The 26,811-nt window shown below is 46.1% G+C and overlaps 10 protein-coding genes across 10 annotated transcripts; 6 read left to right on the forward strand and 4 right to left on the reverse strand.

Annotated features, from left to right (window-relative positions):
• Positions 1-559: 559 nt before the first annotated feature.
• Positions 560-3,663, forward strand: CNBC3970 (hypothetical protein; the record flags this gene model as incomplete). Its single annotated transcript, XM_771813.1, has 7 exons — positions 560-831; positions 887-1,093; positions 1,137-1,941; positions 1,987-2,132; positions 2,183-3,113; positions 3,157-3,447; positions 3,499-3,663. The coding sequence occupies 7 exons, from the start codon at positions 560-562 to the stop codon at positions 3,661-3,663; spliced, it is 2,817 nt and encodes a 938-aa protein (XP_776906.1).
• Positions 3,664-4,144: 481 nt separating this feature from the next.
• CNBC3980 (hypothetical protein) lies at positions 4,145-5,994 on the reverse strand (the record flags this gene model as incomplete). Its single annotated transcript, XM_771814.1, has 5 exons — positions 4,145-4,198; positions 4,261-4,392; positions 4,445-4,822; positions 4,879-5,394; positions 5,464-5,994. The coding sequence occupies 5 exons, from the start codon at positions 5,992-5,994 to the stop codon at positions 4,145-4,147; spliced, it is 1,611 nt and encodes a 536-aa protein (XP_776907.1).
• Positions 5,995-9,704: 3,710 nt separating this feature from the next.
• Positions 9,705-12,585, forward strand: CNBC3990 (hypothetical protein; the record flags this gene model as incomplete). Its single annotated transcript, XM_771815.1, has 23 exons — positions 9,705-9,817; positions 9,871-9,882; positions 9,945-9,955; positions 10,010-10,034; positions 10,093-10,100; positions 10,144-10,174; positions 10,222-10,253; positions 10,308-10,498; positions 10,560-10,583; positions 10,638-10,697; positions 10,751-10,872; positions 10,928-11,054; positions 11,121-11,213; positions 11,283-11,295; positions 11,341-11,358; positions 11,412-11,426; positions 11,477-11,555; positions 11,605-11,750; positions 11,782-11,842; positions 11,902-11,968; positions 12,022-12,033; positions 12,088-12,196; positions 12,248-12,585. The coding sequence occupies 23 exons, from the start codon at positions 9,705-9,707 to the stop codon at positions 12,583-12,585; spliced, it is 1,707 nt and encodes a 568-aa protein (XP_776908.1).
• A 774-nt stretch (positions 12,586-13,359) lies between these two features.
• CNBC4000 (hypothetical protein) lies at positions 13,360-14,314 on the forward strand (the record flags this gene model as incomplete). Its single annotated transcript, XM_771816.1, has 5 exons — positions 13,360-13,646; positions 13,709-14,020; positions 14,072-14,115; positions 14,169-14,174; positions 14,232-14,314. The coding sequence occupies 5 exons, from the start codon at positions 13,360-13,362 to the stop codon at positions 14,312-14,314; spliced, it is 732 nt and encodes a 243-aa protein (XP_776909.1).
• A 964-nt stretch (positions 14,315-15,278) lies between these two features.
• Positions 15,279-16,397, reverse strand: CNBC4010 (hypothetical protein; the record flags this gene model as incomplete). The annotated part of the gene is made up of 5 exons (XM_771817.1): positions 15,279-15,501; positions 15,561-15,676; positions 15,734-15,850; positions 15,898-16,122; positions 16,179-16,397. The coding sequence occupies 5 exons, from the start codon at positions 16,395-16,397 to the stop codon at positions 15,279-15,281; spliced, it is 900 nt and encodes a 299-aa protein (XP_776910.1).
• A 258-nt stretch (positions 16,398-16,655) lies between these two features.
• Positions 16,656-17,554, forward strand: CNBC4020 (hypothetical protein; the record flags this gene model as incomplete). Its single annotated transcript, XM_771818.1, has 5 exons — positions 16,656-16,818; positions 16,870-16,965; positions 17,013-17,068; positions 17,117-17,348; positions 17,412-17,554. The coding sequence occupies 5 exons, from the start codon at positions 16,656-16,658 to the stop codon at positions 17,552-17,554; spliced, it is 690 nt and encodes a 229-aa protein (XP_776911.1).
• A 208-nt stretch (positions 17,555-17,762) lies between these two features.
• On the reverse strand, positions 17,763-20,228 carry CNBC4030 (hypothetical protein; the record flags this gene model as incomplete). The annotated part of the gene is made up of 8 exons (XM_771819.1): positions 17,763-17,804; positions 17,856-18,126; positions 18,181-18,611; positions 18,662-18,971; positions 19,019-19,089; positions 19,143-19,393; positions 19,443-20,124; positions 20,181-20,228. The coding sequence occupies 8 exons, from the start codon at positions 20,226-20,228 to the stop codon at positions 17,763-17,765; spliced, it is 2,106 nt and encodes a 701-aa protein (XP_776912.1).
• A 322-nt stretch (positions 20,229-20,550) lies between these two features.
• Positions 20,551-21,796, forward strand: CNBC4040 (hypothetical protein; the record flags this gene model as incomplete). The annotated part of the gene is made up of 9 exons (XM_771820.1): positions 20,551-20,610; positions 20,688-20,716; positions 20,772-20,788; positions 20,842-20,900; positions 20,970-21,048; positions 21,109-21,124; positions 21,192-21,246; positions 21,311-21,470; positions 21,522-21,796. The coding sequence occupies 9 exons, from the start codon at positions 20,551-20,553 to the stop codon at positions 21,794-21,796; spliced, it is 750 nt and encodes a 249-aa protein (XP_776913.1).
• Positions 21,797-22,242: 446 nt separating this feature from the next.
• CNBC4050 (hypothetical protein) lies at positions 22,243-24,212 on the forward strand (the record flags this gene model as incomplete). The annotated part of the gene is made up of 9 exons (XM_771821.1): positions 22,243-22,370; positions 22,449-22,662; positions 22,718-22,747; positions 22,812-23,001; positions 23,053-23,335; positions 23,385-23,466; positions 23,524-23,856; positions 23,913-24,120; positions 24,184-24,212. The coding sequence occupies 9 exons, from the start codon at positions 22,243-22,245 to the stop codon at positions 24,210-24,212; spliced, it is 1,497 nt and encodes a 498-aa protein (XP_776914.1).
• Positions 24,213-24,300: 88 nt separating this feature from the next.
• Positions 24,301-26,152, reverse strand: CNBC4060 (hypothetical protein; the record flags this gene model as incomplete). The annotated part of the gene is made up of 8 exons (XM_771822.1): positions 24,301-24,666; positions 24,716-24,874; positions 24,932-25,193; positions 25,246-25,310; positions 25,356-25,455; positions 25,507-25,833; positions 25,884-26,088; positions 26,137-26,152. The coding sequence occupies 8 exons, from the start codon at positions 26,150-26,152 to the stop codon at positions 24,301-24,303; spliced, it is 1,500 nt and encodes a 499-aa protein (XP_776915.1).
• Between the last annotated feature and the right edge of the window lie 659 nt (positions 26,153-26,811).

Genomic DNA, 26,811 nt, shown 5'->3' on the forward strand with positions numbered 1-26,811 from the left:
GAACCACTCTCACGTCACTCCATCTGGGATCTACTTTCGCCTTTTCCTCTGGTCCTGTTGTTCTAGTCTGAGGTATGGGCTCGGAGGACGATGTGACATGCGCTCTCGTTTGGATAGAAGGTGTGGAAAAGCTCGAGGCAGCAATGCCCTTTGTAAGTGATGGATGATTAGATTGCTCAGCAGAAGATGTAATGGTGGGCCGTTTGTCTTTCGAATACATGGTGGTAAGGTGGATTACTATTGCTGCTGTATGCGTGTATTTTAATATTACTATACGTACGCACTGGACAAGAATGAATCGAGGATGACGCAAATAATAGCTAGAAGGCATGACCAACACCAAATAAGCCAAAAAGCCGAAAAGATTTCGTTAATCCGGCCATAAAGCGCAAAACGCCAAAGAAGTTGGCTTACCCGTACCTTTCCCGGCCGACACAAGCGTTCCGTTGGCCATTATCCAACAAGCTCAAATCGAGCGACTTCACCGCCAGCGCGACACTGATACTACTGTACAGTAATCTCGTCTCATCCACCTGCATCTTACAACATCAAGCCCACCATGGACGAAGCCAAGCTTCTTTCAGATGCCTTGGCAAATGTCAAGGTTCAAACTGTACAGCTCAAGAGATGCCTCGACCAAGACGAAATAATGGAAGCTCTCAAGGCCGCCTCTTCGATGCTTGCTGAACTTCGAACATCATCATTATCGCCAAAACAATATTATGAACTGTACATGTCTGTATTCGACAGTCTGAGGTTTCTGAGCAACTACTTATATGAGGCCCACACCGAGGGGAAACACCATCTGGCTGATCTTTACGAGCTGGTCCAGTAAGTCCCTGATAGGAAATCGAGATGGGTTGGGCATGGGCTAACTTAGGAAAAGATATGCAGGTAATATTGTACCACGGCTGTATTTGATGATTACTGTCGGGTCTGTTTACATGTCCGTGCCAGATGCTCCCGTCAAAGAAATCATGAAGGACATGCTCGAGATGTCCCGAGGTGTACAGCACCCCACTCGAGGTTTGTTTCTTCGACACTATCTCTCTGGTCAGACCAGAGACTTCTTGCCTGTCGGCAATAGTGATGGGTATGTGAAACAGTATCCACCGAACATACTAACAGTCATGCAGTCCTGGCGGCAATCTTCAGGATTCTATTGGTTTTGTTCTCACAAACTTTATCGAGATGAACAAGCTTTGGGTGCGACTTCAACACCAAGGTCATTCTCGTGAACGCGAGAAGCGCGAGATGGAACGTCGGGATCTTCGAATCCTTGTCGGCACCAACCTCGTCCGTCTATCCCAGTTAGATGGCGTTGACTTGGACATGTACCGCAAGATCATACTTCCATCGGTCCTCGAACAAGTTGTCAACTGTCGTGATGTTATCGCGCAAGAGTACTTGATGGAAGTCGTCATACAGGTATTTACAGACGACTTCCATCTCCACACACTCACACCTTTCCTTGGCGCTTGCGCCCAATTGCACCCACGAGTTAATATCAAGGGTATTGTCATTGCTCTGATAGACAGACTTGCTGCATACGCAGTGAGGGAGGCAGAGAGCGAAGATCCCGAGGAGAAGAGGAGAGACGAAGAAGAAGCTGCAAGAAGGTTGGCAGAAAAAGTCAAAGGCGCTAGAGGAAAGGGAAAGAACGTGGAGGAGGGCGAGAAGAATGCACCTTCTCCGGCGGCGAAGCCTGTTGAAGCAGATGTGTGGGGAGCTACAACTGACACAACCTCTACAACTCCTGTCACTGAAAATTTAAGCGGGGAATCATCCAAGAGTCCCGTAGAAGGAGAGAAATTAGGTGAATCACCTGCCCCGACTCCTGAACAGATGGAGAAGGAAGAAACCGCGAAGAAATTCAGAGGAATTCCTGAAGATGTCAAGCTTTTCGAAGTTTTCTGGCAACAAGTAGTCGAACTTATCAAGGTACGTATCGCCAAGATTATTGAGGACGCAACTGATGTTCTGTAGGCTCGACCAGACTTGTCTATCATGGACATCACCGCTCTCTGTGTCTCGTTGACAAACCTTTCTTTGAGTTGCTACCCTGATCGGCTTGAATATGTCGATCAGGTCTTGTCTTTTACTCACGGAAAAGTACACGATTACTCTCAAAAGTATGTGCACATGCTCATCTTCTACCTGATAAAGCTAATATTGGACTCAGCCCCGATCTGCACTCTTCTCAAACTGTCTCAAATCTCCTTGCACTCCTTCTCGCACCAATCAGCTCATACGTATCTATTCTCACTTTACTCGCCATCCCCTCATATCTTCCACTTTTGTCAGTACAGCCGTATTCCACCCGTCTATCCATTGGTCAAGCGGTGGTCTCCTCCGTGCTTAAGAACAATACGCACATTGAAACCTCTGACGATGTCACCGGTGTGCTTGGTCTTTGCGCTGTACTTGTCAAAGACCAGAAAGATCATACTATTGGCGGCGGCGCACCGCAGAGAAGAGGCCAGGCAATCGACTGGAGAGAAATGGCGGAAGAGCAGGGATGGGTCGCAAGGATGGTGCATCTCTTTAGGGCCGATGATCTTGGTGTCCAATTTGAATTGCTGCAGACAGCGAGGAGACATTTCACTGAAGGCGGTGAGAGAATACGGTTCACTTTCCCGCCCTTGATTGCCTCTAGTATTCAACTCGCTAGACGCTTCAAGACGAGGGAAAGCGTCGAGGACGAATGGGAAACCAGGGTATCGGCCTTGTTCAAATTTATACACCAGCTCATTTCCATCTTGTATCACAAGGTTGAAGCTCCGGAGACATGCTTGCGTCTCTTCCTTCTCGCTGCTCAAGTCGCTGACGACTGTCGCCTTGAGGAACTTACCTACGAATTTTTTGTCCAAGCATTTGTCATTTATGAGGAGTCCATATCTGAATCTCGAGCACAGCTACAAGCTATTACCGGTATTATCTCGTCTTTGCAAACAAGTAGAGTGTTCGGAACAGATAATTACGATACTTTGATAACCAAGGCCGCATTGCATGGGAGCAGGCTTCTCAAGAAAAGCCACCAGGCTACAACAGTGCTTTATGCGAGTCACATGTGGTGGCAAGGAGATGTTCCTGGACGGGAGAAGAATGACAAGGTATGTTAGGTGTGTTGGATTGTAAACCGCTAATGTCTGTCAGCCGCCGTTCCGGGACGGCAAGCGAGTTCTCGAATGTCTTCAAAAGTCTCTCCGTATCGCTTCATCTTGCATCGATGAAATCACCTCTGTACAGCTGTACGTTGATGCCCTTGATCGATATGTCTATTATTTCGAGCAGGGAGTGGAAGCTGTCACGCCCAAATACGTCAATTCTCTGGTGGAGCTTATCACCTCGAATATCGATTCGGTGAATAGTGGCGGAGACGTGCATCCCAGCTCAGCCGGTGGAGGGCTAGTGGAAGGTGTCAGTGGCGGGGATATGATCATCAAGGTGAGCGCTCTTTCTAACTGTTCTATTACTGTAACTGATGGACGATGAAAGCACTTCCGAAATACATTATTATACGTTCGAGGCCGACAGCGACAGGCTCAAACAGACGTTGTTGATCAGGGAGATGAACGAGAAGGGGGGGAAGAGAAGAAGAAGGTTGATTGGGAAAGCGTGGACGTAGCGGGGGGTTGCTTGAAGATGGGCCTTACGCACTAAGCAGGGCAAAGTAGTAACTGAGCGATTATACAGAGTAAGGTATGGCCGAGCTAATATACCTTGGATGAACGTTGTTGAAAGTGGTGCATTCGATCTAGTTGGAAAAGTGGGTTGCCTCTATTATGTGACATTTTTAGCTACAATTACGGACCATCATAAAGTGTCAGCCAATTGATTATCTTTTTTTTTCTCACCGCTTGTCGAACCTTTAAATTATTGTACTACCTTGTCAGCAAAGAGGTTTGGTGTTTATTGCAGTGGTAAAATGTACTTTCAAAGCAGAGGCGGCGGCTCATCGTGGTTGGGTCATTATTTATTCAGTACCGATTGATTATGATGAGCAGAAGGAGAGGAAAGTCTACAGCAGCTACAATACTGTCCTCCTTGGGTATCTCACGCAGTATACTGAGGAGTCGCCATTTAGGCTTTCCAGATAATAAGGGTGCATAAACTGTAAGCATATCCTGATATATCTCACAATTCATTTAGGGAAGGCCTCCAAAACAAGCTTCTTCTTATTTACCTTTCCCATGTTCTGTAACGTGAAAATCAGCGGTCGTTTCTTAGATTTCAATCGACCCACTGTAAAGCACTCACATTTCGCGGGATTTCACCCTCGTAGAGCTTGAGCAACTTTGGGAGCTTGTACGGCGCAAGGACGCTTCGAAGCTCGTTTCGAATCTCATTGACTGTCACGCTCGGACGGGAGGTTACCAAACATACCGAAACCTTACAGTGGGATTAGTGCACAAAACCCAAAATTGCCGCAGACAATCCTTACGATCTGACCCCATTCCTCGTCTTCAACACCCATGACTGCGCAATCTTTCATACCGGGGAGTTCCAAGATGGCTCTTTCAATCTCCACCGCACTAATTTTCTCTCCGCCACTTTTGATGATGTCGGTGCTCTTCCTCCCTAGCACCTTCAATTGATTCTGAGCTGCAGTATCTGAAGACCACACACCAATATCACCAGTTTTGAACCAGCCGTCCACAAATTCTTTGGCTGTGGCCTCAGGAAGGCGCCAGTACTCTGTTGTGATGGATGGACCACGCACTTGAATTTCACCTTGAGTGTCGAAGGCAGTGATGGACTGATTCAAGTCTTCATTCCATAGTCGAATTCCGGTTCCAGGAAGAGCGTAACCGACATGTCCCTTTCAATGCACATTGGTAAGTTAACACTTGCATGACGGGAACATCCATTACTCACTTTCACTCTCTTGTCATTCTCCCAGCCGGTGCTAGCAATTATGCCTGTTTCTGTCATTCCGTATCGCTCCAACAATACTTGTCCGCCTCCAATACCTCCCTCCTTTTCCCACGTTTTTTTAATGCTTTCAGGGAGGGGAGCAGAGCCTGAAACTTGCAGACGCAACTTGGATGAAGCCTCCGAAGCAATCGGCTGAAGCTCCTTGGGCAGCATGGGATGAGACTGGATTAATCGAGAGTAGAGTGTAGGAACACCAAAGAACATAGTTATAGGGGTTTTACCCTCATTATTAATCCATCTCATCCAAATGCCTCGAGCGTCAAACTTTTCCCAGAGTTCAACGGTTGCCCCGGCCCAGAGGGCGGGAAGAAGAGCAACGACAATGCCGTGCAAATGGTTGAGCGGTAAGATGTGAAGGAGGTTATCGGTCGAGGTCCAGCGCCAGAACTGGACAACGGCAGATACCTGGGCCCCGAGAGCCGAGTGTCGTGTGACTACGACTTTAGGTCGACCGGTCTAAAAGCTATTGTTAGCCAAAGTAGATTTGACATAAACTACACAATCCAAAAAAAGTACTCCACATACAGTACCACTAGTAAAGAGCATCATGGCCCTTCTCTCGCTATGGAGTTCTGACATCTTGCTGAGGGTTTCAGCACCACTTTTGTCGTAAGCTGCCTTTCTCACCCCATTCAAACTGATCTCAAGTACCGTTGTCTTTATGCCCTCTTTCTCCATATCTGCCTTGAGCTCATCCGCGCGGGGTTTATTATTAGCATCACAAATGACAAGGCTAGCGTCGCTATTAGTCGCCATGTAAGCTTGCTCTGGAAGAGGCAAAGAAGGTAGAACTGGGACGCTCAGTCCTCCTGCTGTCCATATGGACAACATGCTGAGGGGAACAAGGTAGCCCTTGTCGCAAAGAACGACGACTCGAGTTTCGGGCACCGAGAGAAAAGACGTAAGGATAGAGCCGAGAGAGAGGATATCGCCACATAGTTCCGAATATGTGACGGTGAGAGAATGGGGGACATCCACAATGGCCTCGGATGCAGGGGCGGACTGAGCACGAGCAATTATGCGCTCGAGTAGAGGAAAGGAGTTGAGAGAAGTCATGACTGAACGACTTAGTACCAGATAGACACCAAGTATTATGTATGAGATGCTGGAATGGTTGGAGGGGTTGAGGGGTTGGACTTTCGAGAGATTGAGTAGTGTAAACCGGCACTACAAGACAGAACAGCGACATAGCCCAATAAGCAGCAAGAAGCGAGGGCGAACACCAACGAATGAACCTGAGATGCCGATCTAGGTTACCGATGCCGATTCGTATCTCGGATCTCCTAATCTCAACGCGAACAAATGGACTTCGTGACGGGGTTCCCGGAGTATATGCAGATGACAGTCTTTAGGCGGTTCAAGGACGTGGAAAACTCCGTACTTGTATGTATACAATGGATGATTATTGATTGTCCATTGCTTCTCAGTAGCCAGGTCGTCGGCCGTAACAGTTTTATCTTTATATATTAATATTCCCCGTGTCACCTTTGAAAATTTCCTCACTTTTCGCCTCCGTTCTCATCCATGACCCCCACAACCTCCCATTCAACCGCCACCGTTACGTAGACGAAAATCGTCTCTACATGTCTATACCCTTTTCAGAGGTGCATGCATCGAACCATGGACATGAAAAACGTCGCCAAAAAAATCGTGACCGTGCCTGATTCGTGCCTGAAGGCATGGATTCGTTCGTGGCCGCCATATGCACGGCGGATATCACCGCCGTTTCATTCCTCGGTCGTCGTTCGTGAAAGAAGGAACCGTCCAGTTTCTAGATAGAACTTTCTTATGTTTCTTCTTCTGTTATACGTATTTTCTCATGCCACGGCTTCCTGGACCTTCTACTGCACTATAAATGGCTTTAACTGCCTTTACTCCTATAAAACGCACCTATCCCGACGGCTCCTCTTTCTATCCCCTGTCCCTAAACAACCAGGAGACCCGCCTTCTCCAACTGTCCATCCTCAGTCACACCCAATCAACCGCCACCGTCCTCCAATGGTCCTCTCCCTGGCGGTGACGTTCCTCCCAGACTTACGGCCCCTCGAACCAAACAACAAACAGCAATCGCCATAACTTGGCTGCCTGTGCCCAAAATATCATGCTAGATTTTGGATCTGATGGCGCGACTGGAAGTGGCCCGGCGAAGCTCTCTAGCTGCTAACCCTACAATACATGATGTGCCAATGAAGCTGTACAGCTACCTCTGCCTACAGATCCTGAACCTGAACTTTACGAGCTAAGCTTTCGACCAGTAATTCCGAAGGTACGCCTCCCTTCTACCCAGTCCCCTTGATCATACCTCTGTGAAATCACCTAGAATGCAGCCGGCTTCAGAAGCGACCTTCGCAGCTATAACCGCGCTTTGGCTATGCCGTCTACTGGCTTCAAACATCGACATCAATCCGTCTGGGGACTCAAAGGCATTCGATCTGTTACCCATTTGCAGCCGAGTCTTATCATCTCATCAGATTCCTTTTGTCTGCGCCTGGAGACGCCTCTATTTATGCTCAGGTCGGTATGTCCGAACTTAACGAAGATAGCAGAGTCCAGCAACTTGACTGAATTGAAATGCCTTCAACTACTGTGATCGGCCTTAACGAAGATAGCAGAGTCCACCAACTTGACAGAGTTGAAATGCCGTCAACTACTGTGATCGGCAATCCTCAGGCGGATTGAGCAGATGTCGCTGTGTGTAGATTTTTATATCAAATAACTCCTAACAGTTAAGGCAAGACTGCAGCGAGAGCCTCATGTAAGTGCGTTTTACTTCACAGTTGTATAATATAGCTAACGTTTCCGCTGTAGGCAAATCTGCTCACGCCTACTAAACCCGAAACAACATGATCATCGTCGATACAATCTCCCTACAGTGGATGACGTCGCGGCTACCATGCAAGCTCTGAAATAGAACCTAGCAGCGGCCGTGGGACCATACAGGAAACCTATGGAAGTAAAAAATCTCAACGTGTGAGCGAGAAAAGCCGCCACTTTTTACACCTCCATTTCATTCTGATTTATCACCAGCGAGGGAGAATATGGATGGTATTCCTAGATCCCATCTCGCTGAAGGGCGTAACTACCCATCATCAGTTATAGAACTTACATCCTCTGCTAACATCGTCATTGCACGATGAGGCAGGAACGGTACAAAAAGTCCCTATGGAGCAATTCTATGTCTTAAGGTCTTTTTGAGCGCCCAGGCAGTTTTAATGCGCTCTTCAATATGGGCCTCTTTTTCAAAAGTTGACAGTAGACACTTACTCAGCTCCAAATCCCAATGAGAATGCCTCTTCCTAGCCTTGATAATACGTCAAACACCGGGCCCGAGTCACAACACATCATTTAGTCATCTACGCCATCTATCTCAACAGGTAAACTACCGAAACCCCCTCTCTTAAATTGCGCACTCCTTCAAACTACACAAAGTGACATTCTGATCCATTGTTCGTCATAGCACCAACATATAAATCACATGGACTGTCCAACAAACCACCCAACCTAATGAGAACTACTAGAGGTAACCTCATACCCCTTTGAGTGCTAGGTTTTGTCCCCCATTCCAATGCCGATGGGAATACTTTACAGTAACTGGTTTGGGATGACGATCTATGTGGTGAATTAAGACCCAGCCCAGCGCATCACACGCTTACATACGTAGAACGATAGGGCCAGCGACATGATCATGATCTGAACATTTTCAATACACCACTTCGTGTCTCCGTTGAAAAAGTACAAGTCTTTTGTCTTTTCCCTTTCACGATGGCCAATGGGTTGAATTGTAGGGCCCAGTTTTAAGAAAGATCGATGGTCTCCATGTCACGGCACTGAGCCTGCCGACGCCGTGTAATTTGTGAATACGCCAGACAGCTCAATAATTAACTCACCCCTCAGAAAAGGGAGGAACATGGGTCTAGGATCAAATGAGCCACTGTACAAATGCATCATAATACGTACCACAACACATTTGGATGAACGAACACGTCCATTTTCATTAACAAAACCACCCAAAAACTGAACAGAATTCCCAAAATTAACTTGGTGCAATTGAATTATTTACCCGAAAAACCGCGAAGTCTTTCGCGGGTCATCACTAGTAATTTATTATTATTTCGTTTCTGCAACTGGAGATTTGAGCATAATAACATTAATAAGCGTGCTACTGTCAATCATTGTTTATGAACCACTTACTCCATTATTACCCAGTATTGAATATAAAGGTTGCTTAACAACATTGAAAGTATATATACTAGAACTGGCTTTTCTTCTACTGGACCGACGACCAAGCCGAGCAAAATGAACTGCATTTTTGCTGTTACTAAATTTAATTATTTATGACAATTTTAATTTAAAGAATAGATAAGTTCACAACGGCGGCGTTCGCAACGAAAACTTGCGGTCCTCGCCGCCATCTTGGCGGGCCTGCCGGCCGGGGCCAAATAGGCTACCACCTACTAAGAGGGCCCCTGCGGTGTCTGGTCCGGTTGGTGGGCCCTCGATCCCTCATTCTCTCGTTCCCTCGCGTCGTCTGATAGCATAGTCAGTCTACTCCTTGTACAATTGTCGATGGTCCGCCGTCTACATGTCCTTTCGCACTTCAAATAACCAGTAATAGACCAACTGCACCAGAAGACGCCTTCTCCTCCTCCCCATTGTGTATGCGTGCCACACTCGCATAGTTATAACAGTCCCAAGTCAAGCGCTGCTCAGATTAGTACAAAGGGACAGCACACTGCGTGTTCGACACGTCTGAGAACAGCGCAACCATGCCCGATCCCTCTATTCCGGTAGTCGGTCACAAGACTCAGCGTAGGCTGGTCGGACATAACCTACTGTACAGTGTTTCAGTGTTTCTTAGCATAGGAGTCTGGTTATTTGGGTAGGTGTTTTGTGAATCCGGATGGTGTTGTGCTGATATGATAACCGGTTAAGATATGACCAGGGGTAAGTTCACTTCAAGCGCTTATCCTTAAGCTTCGCTGATCATGGCCTTCAAACTGTGAAAGAGTAATGTCCGGTAAGTTGGTATCACCATCACATATCTCGATAGCTAGTTGACTTTCTACGTAAGGAATTATTACCGGCCCATACTTTAAGTAGGTATGAAGTAAATACTGAGTATCTTTCATTAACATTTATGGCACGTGTCTACAGAGCTTATTGTGAGTAAAGCCCTAATCAAGCAAACTAAGCTGACGTTTTTAGTCAACCAACCAACGTCAACGCAGATTGGCAAGTAAGTTAGTCATTCAGTGCCAGTAGCAATGTCTGAACATTCGATAGTATGGTGGCCGTTTTGGAGATTGGTGCCTTCAGTAAGATTATTCCATGTCATGTCATTCTTTCAAGAACTCACGGCAATCACGCAGTTACTTCTCTGGCTGCCGCTCATATTGCAGATAATTATGGAAGGCGTATGACCCTTCGCACAGGTGCAATAGTCTTCACCATTGGAGGTGCTATACAGACTTTTTGCGTTGGATATAATTCCATGGTACTTGGAAGAATTGTCAGCGGCTTTGGGGTAGGGATGTTGAGTATGGTCGTGCCAATCTATCAGGTATGTGGTTTACAATAGTAAAGGCGCGGAGCATAAGCCAATGTGTGTCACCCTCGCGCAGTCCGAAATATCTCCTGCAGACCATGTAAGAAACACTTCAATATTTCCAGAAGATTTTTCTAATAAAACACGATGATAGCGAGGCCTTTTGGGCTCTGTCGAATTCACAGGTAATATCATTGGCTATGCCTCCTCTGTTGTACGATGTGTCACCTGCCTATGTCAAGCACCATGCTCACTCAACGTTCATAGTGGATCGACTATGCCTGTTCATTCTTCCAGTCTGACTGGTCTTGGCGCCTCCCGCTTTCTGTTCAATGTATAGGCGGCTCTGTTCTCTTCATCGGCAGCTTCGTCACACCAGAGTCTCCCCGGTAAGCCTTCTATATGTGCATCATATGTAGGTGCAGAACTAAGAGCTGTTCAAAGGTATCTTGTCGATACAGACCAAGAGGTGGAAGGTTTAGCAGTCATCGCTGATTTTCAAGGGAAAGCGCTGGACGATATTTCAGTGCAAGCCGAGTACAAAGAAATTCGAGATGCTGTTCTAGCCGACGTGAGACAATCCTCTCAACGTTATCCCCATACACTTGCTTATTCTGTTTTGTTTTTTTTTTACTAGAGAGCTGTCGGAGATAGAAGCTATAGGGCTTTATGGAGGAGATACAAAGGACGAGTTCTGATTGCAATGAGCAGTCAATTGTTTGCTCAACTGGTGAGTCAATCTTTGCAAAAGTCAAAGAAACATGAAAATAAAGCGGTCTGTACTAATGATTATTGGCAGAATGGCATCAATGGTGAGCTTAGAGAGCGCTGCAAACAATTACTAACCATTTGGCCAGTCATCTCATATTATGCACGTGCGTCCCATCTCATTCTGCCGATCATTCTTGACAGCTGATGTGGATTACAGCTCTTGTCTTTGAACGTTAGTCTCACTGAAGACCTAATACTGCCGTGTTACTAATGGTGGTGAAGAGGCGGGGTGGATTGGACGTGACGCTATCCTTATGACAGGTATCAATGCCTTATTTTATGTGGCAAGCTCACTTCCGCCGTAAGTCCAGGTCCATCCGAAATTATGCACATTCTCAAATTATTACTAGATGGTATCTCATGGATCGAGCGGGTCGAAGGCCCATTTTGCTCTCGGGAGCAGTGGCCATGGCGATTGCACTGACGGCTACAGGATGGTGGATATATATTGATCAAGCAATAACACCCAATGCTGGCTCGTCTTTTGTTCTGCCATGTCGGATGAAGCTGATGGTATTTGTCGATAGTGGTCATTTGCGTAGTGATTTATAATTCCGCATTTGGCATGAGCTGGGGACCTGTCCCATGGTATGTGTCATTGACATATGGCCGGTTGGAAGTGAAGTTAATTAATTAATTGATCCCAGGCTTTATCCTCCGGAAATCATGCCGTTGTCATTCCGAGCAAAGGGAGTATCCTTATCTACTGCTACAGTACGTCCAATTTTATCCCGAATGCACAACGATGGGCTAATTTGAGTTATCAGAACTGGATCTCAGTGGGTCTGGAGCGCTTTAATCCTGCTTTTTGCTAACGACTGTTGTATCTGCAGAATTGGTGGGTAGGGGTTTCAACACCGCTCTTTCAAGAACTTATCGGATGGCGATTATATCCGATGCACGCATTCTTTTGTGCATTATCATTCATCCTCGTGTACTTCCGTGAGTTGTCAGCCGAGATTCGTAAACCACCACTCATGCACATGGAACTAGTCTATCCCGAAACCCGAGGCGTACCGCTTGAAGAAATGGACAAATTGTTTGGGGATGAAAGTGATGAAGACGAGGTTGATTCGGACTTCGATGAAGTTGAGGAAGCCGAATCAGAAATATCCTCTCTAGTCAGCAATCCTCGACACCGACGCCGCTCGGCCAGCTCTTCATTGGGCCCATCTTTGCCGACCTCCCGAAAACCGTCACCCATACCCTCTAGGGAGGCTTCATCTAGCCGAGGACTGTTTGGACGTATAACTGACTCGGTGAATGGTCTGATTGGAAGCACAAAACAGCAAAGCAGGAGCGTGGGGTATACTGCTGTCAACGAGGAATAGGAACTCGCGAGTGAGCATCATCCGGACTCATTTCAAGTGACACTTGACACTAAATGACCAGGGTTCGATAAACGGAATCCAGGGCGTCGTCATGACTTTACGGGACAGTTCGAAGAGCTCTCTGAAAGTCACCACGAAGATGACTGGGAAGTAGACGTAGGAGATATAGAAATGGGGATAGGAGAAGGGTTGCTTGCCAGGCGTGTGGCGATTTCCAATGTCGAGCCTCGAGAGTGACAATATTTTGTACGAGAAAGTGAAGGGTGTAGCATAGTCGAATCGTATTTGATGGTCTTCAATGGTGACAGTGGATGGATTATATACTGAAAATATCGACGAGACACATGCTGGGACTGACTGTTGATATCTCGCAGCGTCTTTGATTCAATTTTCCATTTGTTCAGATATTCTTTGTACCATTGTTTGAGTATTTCTACGGCTTATAAGATGTTCCGTGTCGACGATATACATACGTAGGTTCGTTTTGAGCACTCGAAGAAATCGACATTTTTAAGTATATAAGATTAGGCACGAAGGATGAACGTGTAGCATTTTCACAACCTTTCACAGATGTTCAAAATAGGCCCGCGAAATGAATGCTCTTTGGTCTTTGGAGTTTTAACGATGACCGATGACCACATTGCCACCACGCATTTCGTTGTACAAGACATTTATTTCACAAATACCTAGATATTATTTGTTCTGATTTCCGTAATCTCTGTCCTTCTCTACTCCCGTCTTGCCAGAGTAACAAACAACAATCAACATTCCATCATGGAAGCTGAACTTCAAACATATCGAGATCAGCTTGCTTATGTCAACCTTTCTCTCGAATCCGACCCTTCAAATGATGACCTCCTGAAGCTGAAAGCCGAGCTGAATGAGCTCATCGATCTTACTCAGCAGGCCATGGGACACACAGCCGCCGCTAAAGGAGTGGACGCTGGAAAAGAAAAAGCAAAGGCGAAGGGTAAAGAAAAGGAGAAGGAAGTTACCAACTGGCAGGATCAGGGCCCTTACAAAGCGGGGATGGATTGTATGGCCAAATACAAAGATGGAAAGTGGCAAGTCATTGTATCAACTATCGGGGAAGGAATTTTCCTTGCTAAATCTCTCATTTTAGGTATCCCGCCCGAATTAATGCCGTCGTTGGCTCTCAGGAATCTCCACTGTATGCTGTCACATTCAAAGGCTATACATCTTCCACCAACCTCCCCCTTTCATCCTTGAAGCCACATGACCCAAATGCTCCCATTCCACAACCCCAGAAAAGGCGTGCAGATGAGCTAACCGAAAAGGAAAAGGAGAAGAAGAAAAAGAAGGGGGAAAAATGGATGGAGACCCAAAAACAAAGAGCGGAGGAGGTGAAGGAAAAAAAGAATGCATGGGAGAAGTTCGGAAAAAAGGCTCAGAAGAAGGGTATACACATTTCTGGGTAGGTCAATCAGTCCTGGAATAGTGACTTCATGTGCTTATTCTCCGTCAGGCTTGAAGGAAGGTCTGTATTCCGTACACCTGACAATCCATACGGTAAGTGGCTCTATATAACGGACACTGCTACCTGCTAATTGTTTCTTCCTTAGGCCGAGGTATGTTTTTTCTCTCGTTTATCTGTGATTGAGGGTAATTACTAACTCCTAAATTAGTCGGGGTAGTAGGATCTGGGCGAGGCGTGACGGAGTATGAGCGTATGGGAAAGCACAAGTTTAACGAGGAAGAAGATGATTAAGTAGTCCCCTTTGTGGTCTTTCCGTTTTGGCGCTTTGTTCATCTTTTTTTGAAAGGTATCAAGTCCGGCCATTTATGGTACAAGCCTGGATCATCCACAGTTTTAAGAAGCCTCACCAGGTGAAATGTCACTGTTGTTCTACGTCATACAAATAGGCTTCAATAAGCGCATTAATTGTTATCTTATCAAGAATATCGCTGACGCTTACAAAATCATACAATAGCAAAGGCTTCAAAGCCATAACATTTGCCCCCAGTCAATTGGTGCCTTTGTTTCACGGTCACAATTTGGGTAATCGACCCTGTAGATCATGACGACAATGCGGCGATGTACAGGCCCTAGCATCTTATGATATACGTCAGCAGACATGGTGTAACCAGTGGTCTTGCCTCAAAGATCGGTTAGTATTTAATATTCGTGTGCCATCGAAATTGTTCTCTTGTACGAACAGTTGCGCAAAATAAAATAAAAAACGAGCCTACATAGCGAGTAAAAACAGAGTCTTTGCCTTTAAGTGGCTTTCTCAGGATATCTGTCGCTTTTACTATGCTGGCGAAGGAGACGTCGTGCACATGATTTTACTGATATCCCTTCGAAGTGCCGACTCTAAATGATATCATATCTCCATCAACATTGTAACGTTCCTCGACTACCATAAACCTCTTCAGAGCTTTTATTCTGGGTTAAAAAGAATGTCATAATGGAAATGATAGCCAATTGCTGGGAAACATCTTGTCCTACTTATAACACCCCTTCTCCGCTTAACGGTTCCCATTTGCCCTAACCCAATGATTCGATTTCGGTGATGATCCACCAGCACCATGTTGTTCAAACTACCAATACACATGCATATCAATGACCATTTGACTGGGCACATCAAGAAGTCCAGATATATCTCTCCAACACGCCTCGCACTTGGCAAACAAGCTGATCAAATCTCTATAGTCTTCTCTTGTCTTGTACTTTACACAGTGAATTTGTTCTTGTTCACTTTCTTTTCAGAATCTTTGTGAGCATCGAAAGTGAGCTCTGTTTGGAAGCCCCCCTCTGTGAGCTTCTGCTCAAGTTCGTACCCTAAGACACTTGTCTTGAAGTGTTTGCCGATGTTGAGCAGACGAGCCTTGATCGCATCAGTGTCGGGAACGTTAACATCGCTGGCCTCGCGAGTCCAAATGGAAATTCGATAGCTAAATTAAGGTAAGTCTCAAGCGATGCAGGCGATGTGAAATAGGGATCATAAACTTACAAAGCGGGACGAGGAGAGACGATCACGCCGGTGATGAGATCTGATTGGGTAGGGGAAGGGGCATTCTCAGAGTCGGTGGAGGCTGTCTCGAAAGTTTCGCCAATCGCAGCAAGCATCTACAGTGCATGAGCATGAGCATGTGACAGAAAATGGGTTCCGTTTTGCGCACTTACCGTATAGAGCCACATTCTGTCAATGGAACTTTTGCTTTCGCTGTTCTTGGGTACTTGAATAGACCATTTTCCACCATTCTTGTTTTGAGGGTCTTCCCAGGCCGGAATAATGCCATTCTATTGAAATGTCAGAATGAAATAAGAAGATGCTTGGATGATCTTACTTTGAAAAGATAATAGTTGGCTTTACCAGGGAGCTGGGAGGGAGGAATGATGTTGTTATAGAGACCCCAGAACTCTTCCACACTGTCGAACGACACGACCTTTCGGATATCCGCCATCCAGCCATGGGATCCCTGGGGCATAGCGGGGGTAGTCTGAGGGGTTTTAGGGAGAGACTTTGATTGAGGGGAATCGAAGTAAAGAGTCCAAGTGGAAAACAATGGGTGCTAGGGCGGATATCAGTGACTGAATTTCGGAGGGTATATGTACTACAGACTCATACCTTAACATTGAATTTACTGGCATCATCAAAAATGGTCTTTGTTTGGGAGTCGCCTTCTGAAGGATTCTCTTCAATCTCGCCTTCTTCAAGCTGTTTCTTTTCATCCACGGGCTTGTCGACTGGTGAAGCGGGACTTGAAATTTGTTCAGCGGCGAGGGCGCTATTGAGAGTGTTGTTGTTGGCCGCAACCGCTGCAGGGGGTATGGCTGTTGAGGTCATTTTGGGAGTTTTGGAGGCAAGAGGCGAACACAAATGGGCTTTTGGTGAGTATGATGAGATAAAGCAAGGTGGTTCAGAAAGGAAAGATTGAGCCTTTGTCGTCCTTCATCCGAGTTTTGCTTCCGGCCGTCACGTGACGCGATGCTATAACTGCATACTCGGGCCTTTGTGTATCCATGTCATCGACGAACTGTGTTGAGCTTTGGTATATTTTTATTGTGTATCTCTATTTCACTCTCGCTCACAATCCATGACAGGATGGCCCAAACAAATGATGGTCAAACTCCTTCCCCCAACAGCGCAAAGAGCACACTCGAGCAAAGGCGCGCCAGGAGAGAGCAGTTCAGAAACTTCTACGGTCTCAAAAGTGATGCCGCCGCCAAGATTGAAGGCGTCAACGATAGTAAGCTGGTCGACATTGGTAAGTGACAATCACTGATTCCAAATGAATATTAAACTCATCCTTAAACAGATTCTCCCACATTTAAGCCTGCTGCCTACTACGAAGATCTGATAGCCAAATCCACATTGAGTGGCTTGATGAGGACAACTGCGTCTCTTTCGTCAGGTAAGTAGGTTTTGAATTTCACTGTGCACAGGGCTCATTGGTCCAAGATATTGGTAGACTGCAAGGTACAAGACACTCATTAGTATACAACCACCATCATCAAGTACTTATGTTGCTTTCCATTTCCACGGGCTCAGCTAACCTTAACCAGCTCTTCGCTGCAGGAGATACTATCTCACAACTCAATGCTCGTACCCCTCAGCTACTGTCTGTTGTCACAAACCTCCAGCAATCTTTTTCATCCATTTCTCAACTTGTAGACTCCATTAATATACCAAGGATTGAAGAACAGATCGTTGTCGACCCGGAAGAAGCGACTACCATTTCAAGACGTAAAACACAGAGACAATTGGAGAGATTACGACTCATGGTACAAGCCAATGGTAGGTGACATTCCCTCAGAACTTTGGAACGAATTTAATACTTACGTCTTCGTTTTACGACAGAATCTTCAGACAGGATAAATGAATTCTACAAAATACATTACGAGGCTCTGCACAGTCTAGCGACCGAAGACGACTTGGCCAAGAAACATTTGGAAGACTGTGAAGCTGCAATCCAATTGACAAGCAGAATTGTTCCTGCTTAAGCGTGATCAATTGCGATTGGTATCCAATTGTAATAAGCTAGCCCATGTTAGAAGGCTTCAGTCGCTGTCAAGTGTTGAAGAGTTAAGAATATATGTAGAGTTTTGATAAATGTTCATGTTGTGTCGAGCAAGCCACAAATATAGCAAACAAATGTATGTAACACCATTAACCTCTATGACGGATGGATCTTTAATAGCCGCAACTATTTTAGTCGTGGTGATAATAATCTTTCAACCGTTTCATAGCAATCTAGACAGCGGTTAGCTGGCTCATACTGATTATGGTGTTTGAGTGACTCACTTCATAACTTTCTCTGTACGGAGAAAGATCGTCCTCTTTTACCTTGACTTTCTTCACAGCCTTCAGATGGCCAGCATTCTGCAACATGCCCTTGAAATGAAGGGCTTCTTGCTTCTCGACCAACGTCCACGCGGTGCCCTGTCGACCTGCTCGAGCGGTTCGACCTACACGATGCACATATTTTCGAATATCAAGCGGGATATCGTAGGAGACGACATGTGAGACGCTTGGTAAATCTATACCTCGCGCGATCAAGTCGGAGCATACGATTCTTTCATTGGAAGAGTTAGCGACGTCCTCTCGAAGCAGACATGATCCGACTAACAGGTTGACCTTGCCTTCACCGAATTCTGCTAATAACTGCTTTTTATCTTTGGCCCTCGTTTCACCCGAATATTGCTCGACAACCAGCCTCTTCCCACCGCCTCCTCCTAATACATACGCATCTTCGAAAAACTCTAATAGCTTCACTAACCTTGCAGCGCTTTCTACGCTCTTGGTGAATACCAGTGCCCTGTCAACGTTAAATTCGGAGTGGTGAATAAGATGAATAAGATTGAGCGGCTTGAGGGCAGGGGGAAGAATAAGCATTTTCTCGGACAGAGATGATGGTAATGCAAACTGCTCCCCAACACTTGTTGGCAATGCAGGTACACTGGAAGACTGAACGATGTAATACTGAGGATGATGTAAAGAAAGAGCAGCAACTTTGGAGGGGTCACGCGTGAGAGTCGCTGAAAAAAGGAGCTTTTGACACTAGGACTTGAGTCAGCGTTTGCATCATGCCAGCGGAAAGCCTGGCATACGATTGAAGGAGAAGAATCACACCACTCTCCTCTTTTGTCGACAAGACCGCATGCTTCCATAAACGCAGATGAAACAGTGTCGTAAGGCTTTCTTTTGAAGGATGGTGCTATGGGTTCGACAGGCGGGCGTGTGTAAGCCAATACTTGAGTCAGCCAGTCTTGAAAGCTTTGATTTAGTAGTCTGTCGGCTTCGTCGATAACCAAAAATCGCAGATGTTGAAGGGTAAAATTCGGAGTTGAGGCAAGATGGTCCATTAGCCTACCTGGTGTGGCGATCAGGATATCCAATTTAGATGATCCACCTAACAGACTGAGAAATATCAGTTCGCGTCATTCATAGAAGGAAAATGTCCTTACGGTGTATCCAGGTCTGCAACGAGCTGTTTCCTTTCTTGAGCGAAAGAGTGCTGCCCCGTCACTGTTCCTATCTTCATGGCTTTGTTAGCAATTTGCCACGGTAAGATGCGCTAAAATGGCTTACTGTCAACCCTGTTCCTTTTGACAGGGCCTCCATTGTCTCTCTTACTTGAAAAACAAGGTCTCTTGTTGGAAGAACAATCAAGGCTCTTAATCTGCAAATCGTTCTCTGCGAAAGGATTTCAAGGATGGGGATGGTGTAGGCAAGGGTTTTGCCAGAGCCGGTAGGTGCAGAGATAAGATAATCAGGCAATGGACAATAAGGTGAAGGAATGAGTTGAAGAGGAAGAAGGCGTGGCAGCATAGCGGCTTGGACTGAATTATAATTTTAGCAATGAGAAGCAGTCATAGTTTCGTAACATACCCGCAAAGAAGTCCTCAATCCCAATCTCGTTTAACCTTCTTCTCATGTTCACGCTTAGAGCTTCATCTCGACCCTCAACGCTGAGTCCCTCGACTTCGACCCTCAAAGATTGATCGATGAAAGTGGCGTCTTCCAAACCTTTGGGAAGACCTTGCCTAGCGAGTACTGATGCGTCTGGTGCAGGGGCTAGTCGTGGAAGAGGAAAAGCTACTAGTGGTGGTGGAGTAGGAGAACGCTCAAGCGAAGGCATGGATTTGTTTTTTTCTTGTTCCTCCACCTGGTCTGGTTCAGGAATTCCTTCCACGACCATGGTTCCTTCGCCGGGCCCCATGTCAACACCCATTTTAGTTATTGCTGCTTCCCTTCTCGCCCTTCGTTCCTCTTTCCTCTGCCGTTTCTCCCGCTTTTCCCTCTTCTCTTGCTGCTTCTTTTCTTTATCGCCAGGTACTTGGGCAGTTGTCTGACCACCAGATTCCGTCCCTGTATCATATTCCTCAAATGTTCGGTCCCCTTTCGGACCCTTGACGGAGTCTATCTTTCTAAATGTGGTTGATTGCTTGAGAGCTTCTAGAACCGGGTCGGGTTTCCAATCTTTATTCTTTGGAGCCGCCGCTCTTTTGGCTTTTTGAATTTTCCTTTTCTTTTTATTCTTCTTCTTGTCCCTTCTCTTCTGTGACTCGGGCTTCAATGCTTGTCAGCGGGTACCTATAATATACCCATACCAGACCTTGAACTGACCTTGTTTTTCTTTTTTAGAGGTGTCGCCACATCAATTCCGGCAGCCATACTCTGTAAAGGCTGAAGATTGCTGGTAGACATTAAGTGGCTATCAGACATGCGGTTCCAGCTTTTTAAGACTAGAAGCTCTCTATTTAAAGTCTGCTCAGGCTAGTACTATTGATATTTGTGTTTTCGAGGGCCAATTCTCATAACAGGGCAAAATACTTAATGGAAGGGTGGAGGCTCAGTTATCTACCGTGGGAAACTATGAGCGATAATCAACAGTCATGCCTTTTTATATCCGCGAAGGCACGACTGCCTGCATGCTGGTGAAATACATCTCTGGGCAGTTCGTACACCAACATATAGTAGCCATACAAAATACAAAATGCCATGGCTGATGAAAGCCGAGCCTGATTCGAGGATTGTCAAAGGGAAAGATGTCAAGGTAAGCAACAAAACACAGAATCATTAGACCAATCACTCGTTGCCCTGCGCCGTTAAATAATACATTTCGCGACGCAGTTTTCAGTAGATGACTTTGAACGTGTTGGGTATGTCCCCCTTTTACTCTGGGTTTTGGCAAACGGCCAATGGCAAATTCTGCAGGGTATCACCTTGGGATGGTACGGTGGCTTTGTGCACCCGTAATGGATTGTCTATGGCTGAACATACTCAGGCGTGCGGAATCACGAGGCTAAGAAAATCATGCGGGAAAAGATGAAATTAGGTGACAAGGTTTGCCTTTCCAGCTATAGGTATTCAAGCTCACAAAGGCTAATTTTGATTTCTGTCTGACACTTGCAGGTCCTGTTCTATCATAGCAATTGTAAGGTGCCTGGGGTCTTCGCAGTGGCAGAAATTTCCAAAGAAGGGTACCCAGATTGTCAGTACGAGATACATATGCTGTTGTATTACTTCCCATTGATGCTCAGGTAATACACAGTTACAGCGTGGGATCCGTAAGTACAATCCATAATAATGTAAGTAAGGTCACTTCCTCTCATTATTCACGCACTCTCGCAACAGAGATCATCCATATTTCGACCCCAAATCAAAGCAAGATTCTCCCACGTGGTTTATGGTAAGTTCAAAAGAATCCAAATCCCCATAGGATTTCTCTTACTTATTCATTGACACGATGATAGGTAGATGTCAGGTTCAAGCGAAGGCTGGACTATCCCCCGACTCTTGCTTTGATAAAACACCTGGCAACACTATCCAACCTTCCAAAAGAAGTATCTTATATCGGCGATCGCGGATTAGAAGCTATCAAAAACATGTCACTGGTTAACAGGGGCCGGTTAAGTGAGTGGACTTGGTATGGCTGGAAAGAGCCCTTTCTCACGCCGACTGCAGGTGTTCAGCCAGTAGATGACGCTGCATACAATGCCATTGTTGAGCTTGGTACAAAAGGTGGTTGGGATAGTTTCGTTAGTGTCAGCTCGCAGGCTTCCAAGTCACGCAAAGCGAAGGCTTCCGAGAGCTCGTCAGAGCCAGTTAAAGCAAAGGACAATGACACATTGGAAGAGAAACCACACAAAGGAAAGAAGTTCTTACCTGGAGAGGATGGCATTTTTGAATCCGGACAGGGGCAACGCAGGAGCAAACGGCTTAAAAGGTCGTTGCCGTAGGAGGCTTTATAGCAGAATTTTTTTACAATGCAATATGGGCCCCCCGAAAACATGTTGTGACAGAGGACTGTTTAGGTCTATTGGCTAATCAGGCATAAAATTGGGTGAATTATTTTGATAAGGGGATAATAATGATTGGAAATAGTGACCGATGCTGGCTTGCAACAACTCGGGATGCAAAAAGGAAGGAAACTCGTCAGACGTCATGACTAGGTTCTTCCTCTATCTCATCTTACGTAAAAGTCCGGATCTAATCGACCGCCACCCACCGTAAGGCAGGAAGGACATCGATGATCTGATGGATCCAATAATTACTTCGGACGATCATTCCATTTACTTTTCATATCAGTAGCATAGCCATCTGAAAGGGGTCTGCCGTCTTCCAGAATTAGGATAACAACAGAAATCTCTCCTTATAGACATCTCGCTACATCAACTTACAAGCTATGTCAACCATCGTAGACTCCAGACCGAGGGGCACCTACATCCCTGCTGATTGCCCCAGCTGTCGTTCTGAACAAGAATATATGATCCCTCCGACTTTTATAGGGGGTCTTCGCGTCCGCTGTTCAGCGTAGGTCGTAGCTATCATCAGCAATAGTATAAGCCAGTGGAAAGCTGATTTCGCCATACTATGGCCTTACTCGTATAGATGCAAGCAATTATTTACCCACCCCCAACCAAAACCATCTGGCTCAAGCTCTTCGTCGACATCAAAAGCCGCTCCCCGCACTAGGAGTATTGGGACTGACAAGGATCCGCTCGACCTAGCTTATTATGATGTTTTGGGATTGGACAGTCAGTGTACGACAGAGGAGGTGAAGAAGGCCTATAGGCGGTTAGCCATAAAGTTACACCCTGACAAGGTAACTTTAACCGTCTACATTTCTAACGAATTTTCAACTTACGTCTAAACCATAGAATCGGGATGACCCAGATGCAGAGGAAAAAGTGCGCCGACATCCTTTTGTTCGGGTAATGATATGGCGACACTACTAACGTTCATTCTCACCAGTTCAAAGAAATATCTGTGGCATATCAAGTTCTATCGGATCCTGAGCTCCGACACAAATATAATGAATTTGGCCAGAAGAACGGGGGTGGAATGTCAGAGCCTGCTGGCGGATTCCATGACCCAGAGGAAGTGTTCGGCAAGATGTTTGGAGGTGATCGTTTCGAAGTATTGATCGGTAACATTAGTATCGGTATGTGCACGATCTTGTGATTATTGGAGACCGAAATTGACACGGAGGCAGGCAAGGATATGAAGGAAGCATTCCAACAACAACACGAAGAAGATCCAAGCGATTTTACTATTGGACCCAACGGCAAGCCTATATTGACCCCCGCGGGCGCACAGAAGAAGTGGTCCCGCGAAAAGAAAGTTGCAGAAGAGAAGGCCAGACAGAGGCAGGCTAGAGTCGATCAGTTAGCTACGCATTTGATCAACAAGCTCAATATCTACACGGAAGCTGCCAAAGGACCTCAAGACGAGATGGTTGGAGCGAGTTTCAAGGAAATCTGTCGTTTGGAAGCTGAGTGAGGCAAAACGATTTCCATAAATATTGTAGAGCTTGACATTTCGCAGTGATCTCAAAGACGAAAATTATGGCGTTGAGTTACTACACGCCATAGGGAAGACGTATCAAGCCAAATCTAGCCAGCACCTTGTATGTGGTATTTGTCTGGCACAACAAATCTTCCGGCCTTTCTGACCCTTTATTTAGGCATCGTCCCAATTTGCTCCATTAGGCTGGTTCCACGGTGCTAAATCCAGTTTCAACGTGGTATCTGATACCGTATCCACTCTTCGTTCAGCAATGGAGCTGAAGGCAGTATTCGAACGGCTCCAAAGGGCTGAGCAAAGTGGCATGTCGGCGGATGAGCTGCGTAAACTCGAAGAACAAGCTGCGGAGCAAGGCATGAGGACGATGTGGAAAGGAGTGAAGCTCGAAGTGGAGAGTGTTGTAAGAGATACGTGTGAAAAGGTTCTGTCAGATCCAACATTGCCGAAAGAGAAGTTGCATTCGAGGGCTGTTGCTTTGGGTTTGATGGGCGAGGTGCGGTCAAACCTATCATGAGGAAAGTTTGGTGTGACGCTGATCTTCTCGTATAGGCATTCTTGGCTATCCGTAAAGAGGGCGAGACTCATGGGGAAGATTTTGTTAGGGTAGAGACGCCAGCTTCAAAGCAGCGTGAAGCATCCCATACTACCACTCATGCCCCACCGCCCGTTCCTCCTCGCCCCGAAAATACAACCAGCGCAACTCAAGATGCACAGCTAAAGGAAAAGGAGGAGACACTAAAGGCAGCGTATCGAGCATGTAAGTATGATTTGCATTCTGCTTCAACAATTTGGTTGGGCTGACAGATATACTGCTACATAGACGAAAGTAAACGGCAAGGTAATCCATGATTGAAGGAAGCATTCTGTATTTCACCCAAAATTTGAAGAGATTTTTGTATGTATGAATGATCGGCGTTGCAGCAAGCCACTCACATACTCAAGTTCCGGCGTCATCACTCCTGATGTCTGATAGGAGATCTTGAGAAAGATAAAAGCCCTCCCAATCGTCTCCATCCGCTGCTCCATTTGCGGCTTCTCCTAATTCCTCCTGTTCCCCATCCCCACTCACAAGTGCATCCTCATATACAACTGCTTCTCTGTCAGCCCACTTCGCCACATTGGAAATGCTCTCGATGAATCGCATCGCTTCTAGTTGTTCATCGTCGTTGGCAAAGATTATGTTAGACGGTAGAGATATAATTGGTCTTGCTCTACGGGGGAAAGCATCTTCTTGAGGGGTAAGGAGATCAATAATGATGTCTTCTTCAAGATCTTTACGGCGATTGAGCTCAGTCTCATCTTCCTACTAAATGTATCAGCAACCATACGTGTAGAAAGATATTAAGGCTTACAATATCGAACTCATCCTCTCTCTCATCATATTCCACATTCTCTTCCAGCTCCTCGAAGCCGGGAGCAAAAGCTGCCCAGTTATCAGGTGATGATGTCTGCCAAACATGTACGTCGCCGGATGTTGTTATTGATGCAATGATCGGTTTAGTAGGATGCCACTGATCTTTCAGTCAGACACCTGCTTGTAGTTTTGCAACAAAGCACATCGCGCTCACAGTACAAGCTATCAGAGGTTCTTTAGGCCCTTCAAGCACCTTGACCAAGACACCACTCTCTCTATCCCAAATAAACACGTTGTGCGCCATCTTATGTGCTGCGCCACCCATCACATATTCAGCATCTCCAGAAAATCCAATAGAATTCCAAGGTGTGCGATTGATAAGATCTTGGAAGCGGTGGAGAGGGCTTAATGAGAGGGTGAGGGGATCAATATGAAGCAGACGGAGCGCCCGGTCAGTGGCAGAAGTTAAGAGATGGCTGTGTCCATTGTAAACTCAAAGGCCACGAAAATGTAGTGCAAAATACTTACAAACCGGAAGTATCAAATGATAGTTGTCGAATCCCAGAATTAGCAAGTTTGGCCCGCTGTAAGATCTGAATTGACAGTTAATGTTTGCGTTTGCCAGAGATGTTGCATACCTGTCTGGTCATCGGGTCGATTACAATCAGCATCCCATTTGACGTTCCAACATAAACGCGAGATCCACAAGGAGAGAAGTCTCCGCATGTCATTGATATCCTGCACCGCGTGTTAGGTGGCTTCCACTTTCTTTTGAGCTGTTTGGCCTACCGCTTTCTGTTGACAGCTGTTTCGTCTTCGTCTGAAACGTCTTCCAGCCTATACTTTCCTCCTCCTTTTCTCATATCAACAATAACTGCTTCACCACAAGAAAGGACGGCTAAAATAATTCGACTGTTGCGGGGGTGAAAAGAGGCACTGATCACAGGCGAATCGAAGCGGACTGTGTGAAGCCGGGCTGAGGACGGGCCTGCGTGAGGCTCACCCGTCAACGGCGTACGAGGCGACAAAAGAGGATGTGGTAACACAGAAAGATCCCACACTATGGCAGTACCATCTGAGGAAGCGGATAGAAGGTAGCGATTGTTTCGAGACCAGCTATCGGAAAGATCAACTTGGGCTCTACTGGCAAGAAGAGGAAAATGTACCTGAGTCCCTCAACAGCTTTGACATGTCCTTCAAGTATTCTGACGACACCCCTAGTCTCAACATCCCAGATTTCTACAGTCCCATGGCTATTGCCAACGGCAAGATAATGTCCTGCAAACGGTCCCGACCGATTGAAAGCGAGGCATACACCCTGGGTAAAGAGGGTGGAATCTACGGCATCTGGGTACTTTTGCGCGAACGGATCTTGGGGGGCGGTGTTAGCTCATGCGCTGTGAAGTCAGCAGAACTTACTGAGGAGTTGCTGCATGTTCTGAGAAGAAAAGGCAGCGGCTTTATGGGCACAACCTCATGCATAAATACTACTATACTAGCAGACAGACGGAGTAGAATCGTTCACCAGGGCAGAGCGCCAACAAGGAAGAAGATCAAAATCAGGAGTCACGTGACTCGGACCCAACTTGCGGGGTGCCAGGTTCCGGCGCGACTCTCTTTGAGCCGCCGGTCGGGCAGCGTTCGTTAGTAGTCTTCTTCTCACACCAGTGCCGTTGATACCACTTGCATGATTCAACGTCAGCTCTCTTTCTTTCTTTCAATAATCCCTGTACACAAGCAAAGCACTATTCCTCTGTCACTATAAATAGTTCAAAAGTCCCATTTAACCATCACACACTCAGTATCTACAGTACTCTTATCCAACATATATCACTCTGAAGCATCCTCCATTATCCTAACGGCCTCAATCGTCAACAGCATGGCTTTTCAACCTTTCTCACCATGGATGCCTCCATCCATTGCAAGTTCTAGCATTTCACAAAGACAGAAATTCCCTGCAAGAGAAGAATATCTGGACAAGGAATTCCACGGCATCCCTATTAGTAGATTGTCGTCTGGTAATTCTATACGGCCTAATACTCAACAACATACCAAAGGATTATCGTCGCCACCCTCGGAGTCCTCAAATTGGAA

This window comes from Cryptococcus neoformans, chromosome 3 (genome assembly GCF_000149385.1).
Source record: "Cryptococcus neoformans var. neoformans B-3501A chromosome 3, whole genome shotgun sequence".
NCBI classification, from domain to species: domain Eukaryota; kingdom Fungi; phylum Basidiomycota; class Tremellomycetes; order Tremellales; family Cryptococcaceae; genus Cryptococcus; species Cryptococcus deneoformans.